This window comes from Stegodyphus dumicola, chromosome 1, assembly GCF_044657685.1.
Source record: "Stegodyphus dumicola isolate Sdum_Otavi_A_Nest chromosome 1, ASM4465768v1".
NCBI lineage: Eukaryota > Metazoa > Arthropoda > Arachnida > Araneae > Eresidae > Stegodyphus > Stegodyphus dumicola.
Genome location: NC_140768.1, coordinates 11,528,831 through 11,543,954, shown reverse-complemented (window position 1 = coordinate 11,543,954; position 15,124 = coordinate 11,528,831). Strand labels below are relative to the sequence as shown.

The following is a 15,124-nucleotide window of genomic DNA, read 5'->3' as shown; positions in this document are numbered from 1 at the left end:
AACCTCCTTTGAGGGGATCTATAATGGTGTGAATAGAAAAAAGTATAAAAAATTACATTACTGTTTGAAAATAAATATTACAATTTGAATATTTTTTTTTAATCCGCAGGTAGGAATGCAATGTAAACATTACTACAAAATTTCATTACCATTAGATTTTTTTTGCACGCAATCAACAGAGAACGCAACGACTGTAAATAAAATTTTTACAACTGGCATAGTATATAATGACAGAAATTTATTTTATTTATTAGGGCTAAAGGTATGAAATAACATTCATCGCTAAATATTATTAATAAATTCAGACAAAATTACTTTTCAAATCATTTAACTTTGATAGGCTGATGAACAAAGAAAAACGAAAGATCTTATACCCGTGGATTGGCAACAACTTATGATCTTCCTTTTTTACCGTTCAAAAGAACTAAATGAAAACAACAGTCTCGCGCGCTGGAGATAAAAATGTTTTCTTCTCCGTACAGTGTTGCCATGGCTCGCTTTGAAATCCTTGAGTTTGTTATAATAAAAAATTCGTTAACGTTTTGCAAAATATGAAGTAGATAATACAACAAATTCCAAATTTGGGCTTCCGGATGCCCATATCCGAGTGGAGGACTATGCTACTCAAAACTGGATGCCTCTAGGTACCGTTGTTTTATCAAAATGCGAAAAACATACTTACATTCATGCAGATTCTTCATTATTTAGTTTCTTTAAATGTAATACAGGGCTCTAATATTTGGTGGCAACAATTTGAAAAGTGAAAGCTGTTTATAGTGAAACGCCACAGAATGCCAAAACGAACTTATTAGCCCTTCTGGGCTAACGCCCTTTGGGCTAAAAAACGCACTACCCTACATGGATCCGAAGCAGAGTGGAAAGTCTAATCGCTGCAAATTCAACTCAAGTTCCATTACTAGTAGCTGACTGGTGCTGAGTGCAAGAGTTATTCCCTGTGGCAGCCAGTTCCTTTACAATATTATCCATGAAGGTACCCCTTTCTAAACCCTCGCTTATTTCTTAGCGTTTAAATGATTAAGAGATCAATGTCCGCAAGAGAAAATTTCTTTCAAAGAAATGTCGATATTTGCTTTATAGGTCTTCTCTTCAAAAAGGATTCAATTATTCTTTCAAACTCGTAAGAATATTATGACGGAAGAATGAAATGATGAATGATGAATAATGAATAATATGATGAATGATGAATAATGAATAATGAATGATGAATAATGAAATTTATTCAGCATATTACAATCATTCAAGCCTAAAAATGGAGGTGACGTCATCTCGCCAAAACTCCTCCCCCGCGGCGCCAATCTGGCGAGGAAGAAAGAAGCAGAGCCGGCCACTTGAGAACTCTTAAAGGGGAGCAGACAAAATTGACGGGCATGCGCGACCATTAACCAACTGAGACTAAGCACTTAAGGGCAAGACGAACGAATACGAAATATTCCCCCCTCCCAATCGTCCCTTCATCTCTTCAAGGACGACCCGTGCTGAGAAGACCAATTCAAACTTGAAAGATTTTTTTGAGTCAGACGCCACAATACAAGGATTTTCCGTTTTAACATTTGATAGCTAGCAGGACAGCTGAACTGTCAACATCAGAAAAGTAAAAACTGAACAGTTGGCGCACTCACAATTTGAAACTTCTTGGATAATTATGTAACAGGTAGAGGGATACATAAATGAGGAAGTTTAAAAGCCACTTGGCGAAAGCTATTTCTCTTATTTGAATTTCATTTTTGAAGAAGCGTTAATACCCAAATTGAAAAAAAAAAAAATAAATAAATAAAAGGCTGAAAGCTTTCAGATTTTACTTTACGCCCCAAAGGCCTTTTTATTTATTTATTTTTTTTTTTAACGTTTTGTGGGTTACCATTATTTATGAAATATCATGTGTTTCGCACTTAAACCACATAAAATTCAGTTCAACGGCAATATCGCAAAATAATTTTAAAATGAGCATATCTTTAGAATTTCAACGATACACAGTCTCGCGCGCTGGAGAGATTTTTCTCTTTTTTTTTTTTTTTTTTTTTCAGTGTTGCCATTGATCGCTTTGAAATCGTTGAGTTTGTTAATGAAAAATTCGTCAAAGTTTTACAAAATATGAAATAGATAATAAAACAAATTCCAAATTTGGGCTTCCAGTTGCCCATATTCGGATGGAGACATACGTTATTCAAAATCTGATGGCTCTAGGTAACGTCGTTTTATCACAGTGCGAGAAACATGCAAACACTTGTGCAGATTCTTCTTTATTTAATTTCTTTAAATATAATACAGGGCTGTTATATTTGGTGGCAACAGTGTGAAAAGTGAACGGACATTTAACATTTTCAACGCAAAATGCCAAAATAAATTAACAGCCCTTCTGGGCTAACAATCACGGAAGAGCAAAATTATACAAATTTTTAAATGTGAAAAGGCCTTATTATTATTATTATCTTAAAGTAGGAAACATGAAAAACGTCCTCCCCGGGGTTCGAACACCGGACCTCTCCACTGCTAGCCAAACGTGCTATTCAAGTACACTACGATGATACGAGATAAGGCATGGGAAATAACGTTACAAGTGTTCTATCGTAATAAACTGCATATATAATCTGATCTAAGACAAGTGTTTGTATGTATAGTCGAAATGAATTATTACGCACAGGATTCGTCAAGGCATCAGTTGTCCATTAGACCAAAACGTTTCACTTTTCAAACTGTTGCCACCAAATGTTAAGAGTCCTGCATTATATTTGAAGAAATTAAATAAAGAAATTCTCGCATTATGATAAAACAACGGTACCTAGAGCCATCCAATTCTGATATTTGCGCAGATTATAGTCCTCTACCCAAGCATGTGCACCTGGAAACATGAATTTTGAATTGCGAATTGGTTTTATTATCTATTTCATATTTTGTAAAACTTACAGAATTATGGTTAGTGCTCAATTACATTTATCCAATTTCAATACATATTTTTACGGATTTTGTATTTAGTTGGCTATTTTTAGAAGAACTGTAATTAAAATTGCTTTATTCCCTCCGTGCAATGCAGCGCGTGACGAATTTTAAGAGAGAGCTACCCCGGGAAAAAAGAAAGAGAAAAAAAAAAAAATTACAAGAACACGTGCATTTAACATTGAATAAAAGTTCATCTCCGTAATTGATATTTAATTTGAATAAATGTAATTGACCACAATGCTAACTGCAACCGTAATTCTACGCTTTTTGCTTTCCAGAAACTGCTAGGACTCTCTCCTGCGGCCGGGCGGTAAAGACGCTGAACACTGGTAGTTCGGTCCGAGTTTCGAATCCCGCGAACAGGCTGGCTGCATGGGTGTTTTCGTGGTTTTCCCCCTGTGTAACGTGTATACGAGGCAGTTTCCCTTAGAAAGTCCTCCACGAAGGCATCCCTCCCTTTAGGCAGAGAGCCCTCGTGTGCTTTGCCGTAATTAAATAATCCAATCAATCCTCTCCTGCGGCCGATTTAAAAAGCCATAAAAGCCAGAGAGAGAACATCTCAGCTCAGTTGTGGTTTAGATAACTGTTGTTTGTTGATTGTAGCGAATACGCGATGAGATCCGATTAGGTTTCTCTGGGCCGTAGATTGCGTTCTTTTTAACATTTTAATAGTTTAAAATATAGCTACTGATTATATTGCGTGATATTGTGATTTTGTACGAATATCTTTGAGGACAAATCCAGCATTTTGTTATATTTCTTGTGACAAGAATAAATTTTATTAACTTTTTATCGGACTTGTGCATTCAATCTGTTGCGAACCCACCGAGATAGCAATTCTCTCAATGTTAAATGCACATGCTCTTGCATTTTTACTTTCCCGGCATAGCTTTCTCTTAAAATTTGTCTCGCACTGCATTCCACGGGGAAAATACAACAGTTTTAATTAAAATTCTGCTAAAAATAACCTATCTAAATACAAAATTCGTAACAATATTTTCTTCTGATCACATTTTGAGACTTGAGACCCTTTCAATGACAAAGCTTGGTTAACTGTTAGCATTTGATATTTCAAGCTATCATTTCTAATTGTTTACTTTTTCACAGTAAAATCAGATCTCACATAAATCATAACCCTTCAGAAAGGTGTTAAGACAGTAAACCTAAAAAGATGAGGCTCCATTTGTTTTTAAAAAAATTATTTCGCAGTGTTCAGATTATTCAGATTTCCTACATCTTAAAGATGACGGAAATTTCTTCCAACTTAAACACCCGATACACATGAAATTCATCTTTCTTTCTCACCACTATTGTATTCAGGCACTTGTAACAGACACCATACATACCTGAAGCGCCTCTGCCCTAGAAACCCACATCTAACCCGCGGCCAAGAGCGAATCTTTTCAACCCAGCATACTTTGAGCGAAAGTGCTCAAAGCAAGCACGGATTCTCTGAAGTGCATCTGTGCGTCGCGGTGCAAAACGAAATTTCAGCCTCGGGCTTTCAAGGTGAGGTGGAAGGGGGAATCATAACGAAAAAATAATGTAATAATAACGCAAGTCTTAACACAGTGACCTTCAAATAAGTCTAAGTAACGAGCGAGAAAAACCTCCTCGCGTTCGCCTGCCGCGCAGCTGTTGCCATTTGTCTCTCTAGTTTGAACATGTGGTGACCATTTAACTGAGCCAGAAATTCAATCGCGAGGCATTTTTTTTAACATCATAAACTAAGCGCTGTAGAAAACTCACTATTTACAGCTATCGAAAGCATACGGAGAAAAATCCAACAAAAGAGTTGAATGCCTTTTGCTTGAACCAATTTCTTCAAATTGACATCTTTATTTTATGATCCGTCATCTATTAAGTAATACGAATCATCACATACATCTACAAAACTATGAACGTCCATTTTTGTTGATTTCATTCACAAGAAGAATCTTATAATAGGTTTGTTCGCCAAGAGGATCTATTTAAGATAGTGAACCGGATTTTGTATATATGTAAACAAATTGAGTGAAATTATATATGAAATTGCAATAAAAAAGAATTATAATTCTTTACTTATCATTGCTTAAGTTATGGAATTGCAACAATATACTCATACTTTACGTTCTGGAATTTCATTGCCGGATGTGAGTCAATCGCCCAAGAAACAGATGAAGTTTTGGGAAAAATTAATCTTTTGTGTCTTTATGTAAAATTTACGTGTATCTAATTTGTCCCCATCACTTCCAGCCAAGAATTACATTCCACATTGCCATCTGCTTCTTACGCGGAAATATTTTCAGCATATAAAGTAATCTAAGTGCTGTGTGCCATTTAAATAATACTATTTCGGTGCTTATGCACTTGCGTAAAGTTCGAAGTAGACTATCAAAAAGAAAAAAGTTCAGCACAGAAATAGCTTCATGTTAGCACTAAGTGTATTCAGAATTCGCTTACTCGAAAAATCCGGAAAACAGTAATCCAGTTTACTGTCATATAAATAAGGAAATTATACTTTTTTTCCCTTCGCATCTTAAAAACTGCAAAATGCATAATACAGTCAAAAGTCGTTAATTCGGATACCCATAATCCGGACCTCAAAGCTAAAAACTTTCTGCGCATGCGCCGCATTGACGCGTGCGCGTAAGACCTTTTACGACTGCGCATATGTGTGTGCGCAAGCACAGAATACGTTTTCGCCTGCGCGTTTTATGTATAACGGACGGTATAAGCTAAAATTATCTAATTATCTATTTCAGTTAATGTTGATGATTGTGTTGTTCCTTAATCTTTGAATTGGATCCGGCTTATTATTTTTTGCAGACTGTAAGAGCACTACTATAAAAGTAAACTTGAACTATCCATTATGTCAAATAGAATCTCCGATTCTGGAGCTCCCAAAGGATCGTACAAAACGAAAGTATGCTTCGTTGTCCATCAAACAAAAAATAGAATTGCTGCAAAAAATGGATAAAGACATGAAGAATGTGACAGAGAGGTTAGTGAAAACGAAAAAATTTCGATTGACAAGTTAGTCGGTATTCTCGGCACAGCAATTAACGGGACTTGAACAGCGGAACTTTGTAACTGAACAAAAATTATGTCTGTTTATAGAATTAAAAAGAAAGTATTATCACATAAAACGAAGCAATTTAAACAACTTACATTGAAAGAAATGTTTAATAAAGTAAACAAATAAATATTAAGCTTTTTTTTTGTAAATTTTAGATCATAATTGTTCTTTATTTCATAAATTACGGTTTCATATTTTTAATTTTAGAATTTCTGCATGCCATCTTACGAGATTTAAACTGATGATCTATAATCCGGAAAAATCGATAATCCGGAATCGCCGAAGTCCCGACGAGTCCGGATTGACGACTTTTGACAGTAATTTCTTCATTGTGAAACAAAATAAACTTTGTGGGAGACAAATTAAACAAGGAAATGACATTTTATTGCCAAAATGTACCACTCTTACTTCCGCTGAAATAAAACAAATATAGCGTTAACCCAGAAGGGCTATTAATTTCGTTTTGGCATATTGTGGCTTTTCACTATAAACGGTATAAGGTATTTCCCTCACCTTTTTGGCGTGCCTTCGTGGTGTGGTGGTCTGCACATTGGGCCGGTATTCCAGAGGCCCGTGGTTCGATTCCCGGCGAAGGCGGTTGCTAATTTTTCATCTCTTCGGCTTTTCCAATTAACCTAATGTTTCTACAGTGGCGCCCGAACTGAAAAGGGTGTTGGATGAAAATTCTCCATACCCAGGATTTGGGAACTGGGTCCCCTAAAATCCCCAGTCGTCCTTTAAAAGGGGGAGTATATAAGGTATTTCTCCCACCTTCTTGGCGTGCCTTAATGGTGTGGTGGTCTGCACACGGGGCCGGTATTTAAGAGGTCCGTGGTTCGAATCCCGGCGAAGGGAATCGAGCCACGGACCTCCCAGGGCTAATCTTTAGAATATGGTAACAGGTAGTTTGGCGACATTTTGGTGATGGGATAAAGGTTACTAGCTAGGACTACTTTTTAAGTGAAAATAGGTCGATGTGTAACATAGATAAAGTCGAGTGTGCGCAATACCATTTTTGTGCAATTCTGGGATGTTTTTTAAGTGAAAATAGGTCGACATGTACATGGATACCTTGTATGTGCAATTCTTAAAAACGCGGCAAGCAGTTTGCGTTTCAGCCCTTTATCCCAATTTCCCACCTGATCTTCGTCATGATTAAGCAATTTTGTTCCATAAAAGTTCTTGTATAAGCGTAATTCGGGTAGCAGATTGTTGGAAAAAATGTTGAGTTAAAAAAAAAAATGCCTTTACTTCGTGAAAACAAAATGGCGTCCAAAACAAAACTAGCAGGTTGCTGTAGCAGGGTTGGTCGCCAAATTTTCGCCAAAAAATCGCCAAGTTATCATAATGTTCACCCCTCCCAGTTTCCAAAGTACCTAATGTCTCTATAACGGCGTTTCACTTTTCAAATGGTTGCCACCAAATATTACAGCCCTGCATTATATCTAAAGAAATTAAATAATGAAGAATCTATCTGCATGAATGTATGTACGTTTTTTGCCACTATAAATAATGGTGCCTAAAGACATCTAGTTTTCAACAACGTAGTCCTCCACTCGAATATGGGTATCTGAAAGCCCAAATTTGGAATTTGTTTTATTATCGATTTCATATTTTTTAAGACTTTTAAATGAGTTTTTGATTAACAAACTGAACGATTTCAAAGCGAGCAACAACCAAAAACTGTACGGAAAACAACAAACACATTTTTATCTCTAGCGCGCGAGACTGTGTATCCGAAATTCTAAAGATATGCTCTTTTTAAATTATTTTGCGGTATTGCTGTCGAATTAAATTTCATGGTTTAAGTGCAAAGAACATGATATTTAAAAAAAAAAAAAAAATCTGAAATTTTTCAGATTTTAAATTACGTCCAAAGGGGCGTTTTTTAACATTTTGTGTGTTACCTTTCTTTATTAAATATCATGTTCCTCGCACTTAAACCATAAGATCCAGTGCAACAGCAATATCGCAAAATAGTTTTAAAACGAGCCTATCTTTAGAATTTCCGATACAGAGACTCACGCGCTGGAGATAAAAATGTTTTTTCTGCACAACGTTGCCATTGCTCGCTTTGAAATCCTTGAGTTTGTTAATCCAAAATTCGTCAAAGTTTTAAAAAATAGGAAATCGATCATAAAACAAATTTCAAATTTCAAATTTGGTCTTCCACATGCACATATTCGTTGGAGGATTACGTTATTCAAAATTCGATGACTCTATGTACCGTTGTTTTATCACAATGCGAGAAATACACATACATTTATGCAGATTTTTCATTATTTAATTTCTTCAAATATAATGCAGGACTCTAACATTTTGTGGCAACAGTTTGAAAAGTGAACCGACATTTATGAGTTCGACGCAAAATGCCAAAACGAAACTAATAGTCCTTCGGGATTCAAATCCCTTTGGACTAAAAAGTAACACACAAAACCCCTTTGGGTGTAATTTAAAATCTGAAAACTTTCAGATTTTTATTATTTATTTAATTTTTTTTTAATTTCCTTACGTTCCAAAATAAATGCATAATTTTATTATTTTTACTGCGTTCAAAATTAAACAAAAAATGAAGTTGATTCACATACAAATTCACAAAATACATATTTCTATTGAAAAAAAATTCCCTCTGATATTAGCGTGCAGATCTCATATTATAAGTTCCTCCATTTTGCATGCCTTCGTGGCGTAACACTCGCCTGCCAGGTGCTCAAGGCTGCTAACAACGACAGGCGTAAACTTGCGCTCCTTGCCAGGAGGAATTTCATAGGCTTCGGCTGACTACACGTCAGACAAGTGAGCATTATTAATAACAACGAGAAGAAATCCTAAGCTAAGCCAGTGTGTGTGTGTGTGATTATGGCAAAGCCTCGGGGGCTATCTGCCTAAGGGGAGGGATGTCTTCGTGGAGGACTTTCTAAGGGAAACTGGCTCTATACACGTTACACGTGGGGAAAACCACGAAAACGCCCATGCAGCCAGCCCGTTCGCGGGATTCGAATCTCGGACCGAACTACCAGTGTTCAGCGACTTTACCGCTCGGCCGCTGGTGGGCCACACAGCTATTCAGAAGCGGATTCTTTATATTGCGCAAGTCGCAATCGCGACAGGCCTCCCATTCTAATTTGTCCTCAATCATTAATAATATTTTTAATGAGAAAGAAGCCAAAGTTAAGGATGAGCAGGGATTACACTTTTTTAATCGGTCGCTGATGCTACTGCTATTACTACTACAAGTACAATCATTACTATTATTATTAATAATAATAACAATTATAATAACAATAATAAAAAAAATTCTGAAGGCTTTCAGATTTTATATCACGCTCAAAAAAGCGTTGTCTTAACGTTTTGTGTGTTACCTTTATTTATTAAATATCATATTCTTCGCACTTAAACCATATAAAATTCAATTCAGCAGTAATATCACAGAATATTTTAAAAAGAGCAAACTCTTAGTAGAATTTCCGATACACAGTCTCGCGCACTGGATATAAAAAGTCCCCTCCCCTTACAATGTTGCCATTGTTCACTTTGATATCTTTGAGTTTGTGAATCAAAAATTCGTTAAAGTTTTACAAAATATGAAATAGATAATAAAACAAATACCAAATTTGGGCTTGCAGATGCCCGTATTCGAGTGGAGGATTACGTTATTCAAAATTGGATGGCTCTAGGTACCGTTGTTTTATCACAACGCGAGAAACATACATACATTCATGCAGAATATTAATTATTTAATTTTTTTAAATATAATACAGGGCTCTAATATTTGGTGGCAATAATTTGAAGCCATTTAGAAGTGAACCAATGCAAAATGCCAAAACGAAATTTATAGCCCTTCAAGGCAAGTTGCCCCTTTGGTCTAACAACCACAACAATGCAAACATTCAGTGCAAAAGTTACTAGAAGGGCCCAGACTTTAACATTTTGGTAGAAATAAAATATTCAAATTTTAAATGAAAGAAAGCGTAACGTCCAAACAATATATTCTAAAACTATATTAAATAAGACCTATCGCAAGCATAGAAGAATAATTTGTCTTAAAGTATTTGGGGATGAAGTTTGAACTGTCATTATACTCTGGTATTGTTAAATTCTTATTTATTATTACTTTTTTATTAATTATAATAAAAAATTTTAGCTTAGAGGGCGCTAGCCAGAAGGGCTATTAATTTCGTTTTGGCATTTTGAGTGAAAAACTTTAAATGCCCGTTTCACTTTTCAGATTGTTGCCACTTATCTCCAGCGCGTGAGACTGTGTATCGGAAATTCTAAAGATAGGCTCATTTTAAAACTATTTTTCGATATTGCCGTGGAACTTAATTTTATGGTTTAAGTGCGACAAAACGTTAAAAAAAAACCCGCCCCTTTGGGCGTAAAGTAAAATGTGAAAGCTTTCTGATTTCTTATTACTTTGTTTTACACATTTAAATTTAAAATTTTACATATTTTACTTCACTACTATTTTTTAGCAAAGTTCCAGATAGCCATCTGGAAATATATTATAAAATTCTTAATATTTCCTTCTGAAGAAGTTCTTATACAAATTTGAGAAAAGACTTACCTTTGGTTGGCTTGGGTGCTATGGGTTTAGGCTTTGGTGCTAGCATCATCGTCGTTTTCACTTCGCAAGTACAATCAACCAACAAACTTTCGGATAATAATCTCACAATAATGTCTTTTTCTTCATTGACAACACTATTGCTCAGTTGTAACTTTAAAAACTCATATTTTGTCATCAAAGTTAACGATATTGCTAGAACTCAGGTCACTATGAAACAGCGGACAACAATTGAATATATGTCCCGATGAAGAAATTCCAAATAGGTAACGACTAGAATTGTTCATATAAATCGGAAATATATTAATATAATAAATATCTATACTACAGCTTTCATAAAAAAAATAAATGGATTCCTAAAACTCTCGAGCAGTATTGTCTTCTTTAAATCTTTCTCCGATAAAAATATAACACATTTATTAATTTATACACATGAAAAACTGACTAGGAGATTCCTGATGCAATTGTGGACACATTCAAAAAACCAATCAGCTGCTATACCATTTTTCAGATGGGCTTTTCAGAATCTGCTGTTTATTTACAGAAGCAATTAAAAAAAAAGTAGAAGAGATGGATTTTCAGCCCATTTGACAAAAAAAAAAAAAAAAAAAAAAAAAATCTGGCAATGAAGGGTAGAGAATTCTTACAGCAAGTCACAAGCACATTTGGTTTTGCATTTACAACAAACACGGTCCATTTGAATCTATTCCAGTAGTAATCTATTTATTGTATCAAACAATAAACTTAAAATCCTTTGTTGGTGATGCTTGAAGTCAGTGGAAAGAGCTTCCAGAAATTAATCGAGACGATGGTATAGTCCTTAACGGCCATGGACAAGAAATAAGCACAGACATGTACTTGGACGCTAAATGTGACAAAACCCATATAAGTGATGACTAGAAGTATACTAGAAACATACTGCTACTACCGATAGCGCGATTTCGAAATATGTTCTTTCTTGAGAGAGCCGCAGACGATTCTGCGCAGTAGTTCGTTTATGAATGAAGCGGCAGGGCCCAGTGCAAACTCGTCGTGAGAGTTTTCTCTTTATTTTATTTATTTTTTAACTTTATTCCATCGGGGGATGAGAGGGGGGGAGAAAGAGAAGCACTGGTGTGATGTTACGCTCGGAGGAGACGGGCTAGAAACGCTGGAGGGGAAGAAGGGAATAGAGTTCTTGCCCCCTCTTACTATTGCTAGTACTACTGCTCGGGGGAGGCCTAATTTTGGGGTCTTTTCGGCCCCGGTTCGGTGGTTTGCGTGAGAAGATAGTGGATAGGCACAGGCTGCAGGTACTCCGGGCGGAAATGGGGACTGTTACACAGCCGTTTTCGAGTTTTTTTACACATACCCATGCACAAGTAGACATCAAAGGTGTACTGAATGCTCCACTTTCATCGCATTTAGAGAGGCGTTAGCTATCCGCCCTCTCCCTTCGATATTAAGTACAAATGGGAGACTAATCTTGTTCTACGAAATAAATAAACTACAACTACTCTTAAAATTCTGTTCTCTTGAAATCGCAATTTTTTATGTTTTTTAAATTAAAAGCGGACTAAGACCTGCCGAGAGTAAATACATAAAAAAATCAATAAAAAAACGAAGAAGCTATGTAAATAATTAACCTTCCTTTAAAAAATGAAGATCTTGTTTTGATGAATAATAATAATAATCTGAAAGGTTTCAGATTTTAAATTACGTCAAAAGGGGCCTTTTTTTTTAACGTTTTGTGTGTTATATTTATTTATTAAATACCATGTTCTACGTACTCAAACTATCAAATTCAGTTCAACAACAGCAATGTCGCAAATTAATTTTAAAATGAGCATATCTTTAGAATTGCCGATACAGAGTCTCGCGTGCTGGAGACGACAAAAAAAAAAAAAACGCCCCTTCCCCGCACAGTTCATTGCTAGCTCTGAAATCGATTAGTTTTTTTAATCAAAAATTCGAAAATTCGTTGAAGTGTTACAAAATCTGAAATCGGTAATACAACAAATTTCAAATTCAAATTAGGGCTTTCCCATGTCCACATTCTTATGGAAGATTACCGTATTCAAATAATTTTGATGGCTCTCGGTACCGTTGTTTTATCACAATGCGAGAAACTTACATATTCTTCATTATTTAATTTCTTTAAATATAAAACAGGGTGGTAATATATGGTGGCAACGATTTAAAAAGTGATGATATACCCTTTTAAAGTTTTCGACAGGAAATGCCAAAACGAAATTAATAGTCCTTCAGAGCAAATTGCCCCTTTGGACTAAAACAAAAAGTCTTTTCATTATTAACGTTTTGTGTGTTTGTTTATTAAATATCACGTTCTTGCCACTTACGTCCCAATTCTATTCGACAGATCATGTCACAAATAATTCGATTCAAATCACAAAATATTTAAAAACAGCATATCTTCAGAATTTAAGACAAACAGTCTCCCGCGCTGGCAATAAAAATAAAATTTCGCTCGGTGCTGCAAATGCTCGCTTTGAAATTATTCATTTTAACGAAAATATGAAATGGATAAAAAAACAACTTCGAAATTCAAAATTCGGGCTTCCAGGTGCTCATGTTCGGGTGGAAGACTACGTTATTCAACGTCGGATGGCTCTAAGTACCGTTGTTTGTTCATACTACGAGAAACATGCATACATTCAGGCAAATTCTTCATTATTTAATTTCTTTTAATATAATTCAGGATTCTAATGTTTGGTGGCAACAGTTTGAAAAGTTTTTAGTGATCTTCCTCTTTGGACTAATTATTACCAGGCAAGAAAATATTAAACACAAATTGTAATTTACTTAATTAAACTTTAGATGGTGCAATTATAAATTTTTCAGAATAATTGTAACACATGCCTTTTACGAAGCAGCCCTTCAAAACATGAGAGAAATCGTTACTAAACATCTCTTCCCTTAAGTAGCTAGCCCAAGTGAGTTTTGCCAGAATCAACAAAACCAAACTTAGCAGTTACAAACAATTCTTCCTTAAATTTGAATCTTTGAACTTTCTTGAAATTCCCGAAAATGTAGAAACGTAAACTAACTGTATCATCTAAAATGCCAGAATTTTTTGTCAGACAGAAAACTTTAAAGAATTTTGAATTACAAAAATACCAACAATTACATTTCTTATTCCTTAATTTAATAACGCGATAATAATTAATAACGCGAACAAACACACAGAAACAGACATTCTTCTTTAAATATGGATAAATTTTGTAAAACTTAGAGATTTTTGATTAACAAACTCTACGATTTGAAAGCGAGCAGTAGCGACACTTTTCGAAATAAAGCATTTTTATTTCCAACGCACGAGACTGTTGCCACACGCAAAAACGATTGCGAAAATGAGTGTTTTCAGAGTTTGTTAATTAATATCTCGGCCGATTAAATTCGTACGAAGACGAGAACAGTCGAAATGGCTTCCCACGAAATTTTGGAATAGGGAATAATGTATTTAATGTTTGGCAATGCTATTTTTAATTCATTGTAAAACTTCGAAATTTTTTATTAAATACTCTACGATTTGAAAACGAGCAGTGGCAACACTTCTCGAAATAAAGCAGATTTTTATCTCCGTGCGAGACTGTTGCCAATCGGAAAAATGCCGGCGAAAATTAGCGTTTACAGAGTTTTTATTAATATATCTGATTTTAGCTTTTTCTGGGGGGGGGGAGGAGTCGACCCTTCCCAAGACCCAGAAAAGAATTGTAGAAAGTTTGTTGACGACGGCTATAGTAGTCATTGAGTTAATCGCAAACAAACAAACACACAAACAGACATTCTTGTTTATATATATATTATATATATGTATTATAGACAAAAAAGTAATAAATTTAGAACCCCCCCAAAAAAATCTGAAATGTTTTAGATTTTAAATTACGTCCAAATGGGTGTTTTTTTAACGTTTTGTGTTACCTTTATATATTAAATATCATGTTCTTTGCACTTAAACCATAAAATTTAGTTCAATAGCAATGTCGCAAAATAATTTTAAAATGAGCATATCTTTAGAATTTCAAATACACAAGTTCGACGCGCTGGAGATAAAAAGGTTTTTTCCTATCGTAGAGTGTTGCCATTACTCGCTTTTAAATCGTTGAGTTTGTGAATCAAAAATTCGTTAAAGTTTTACAAAATATGAAATAGATGATAAAACAAATACCAAATTTGGGATCCATATTCGCAGCAGGATTTCGTCATTCCAAATTGGATGGCTCTAGATACCATTGTTTTATCACAATGCGAGAAATAGACATACATTTATGCAGATTGTTCATTATTTAATTTCTTCAAATATAATGCAGGACTCTAACATTTTATGGCAACAGCTTTAAAAGTGAACCCACATTTATGGAGTCCGATGCAAAATGCCAAAACGAAAGTAACAGTCCTTCGGGACTCAAATCCAAAGAGGACTAATAACAAAGACATGAAAGTATATATATATATATGCATACAATTATCAAGTCATTCTTATTCTTCCTTCTGAAGCATCATCAACAAAGAAAAATATATTACGTAATCGGTTACTTATGTAA

General features: G+C 35.0%; 1 protein-coding gene across 2 annotated transcripts in view; it reads right to left on the bottom strand.

Moving 5' to 3' along the window:
- Positions 1-15,124, bottom strand: part of LOC118188262 (protein C-ets-1-like) — a 144,436-nt gene that overhangs the window by 56,612 nt on the left and 72,700 nt on the right. Inside the window, exon 1 of one of the 2 annotated variants that reach the window (XM_085812765.1) lies at positions 10,584-11,069. The exons of the other annotated variant lie outside the window; for it this stretch is intronic. Coding sequence (XP_085668891.1) covers positions 10,584-10,758 — 175 coding nt within the window. The 5' untranslated portion in view covers positions 10,759-11,069. Of the gene's footprint in view, positions 1-10,583; positions 11,070-15,124 lie in introns of those variants that run through there. 2 annotated transcript variants of the gene reach the window in all.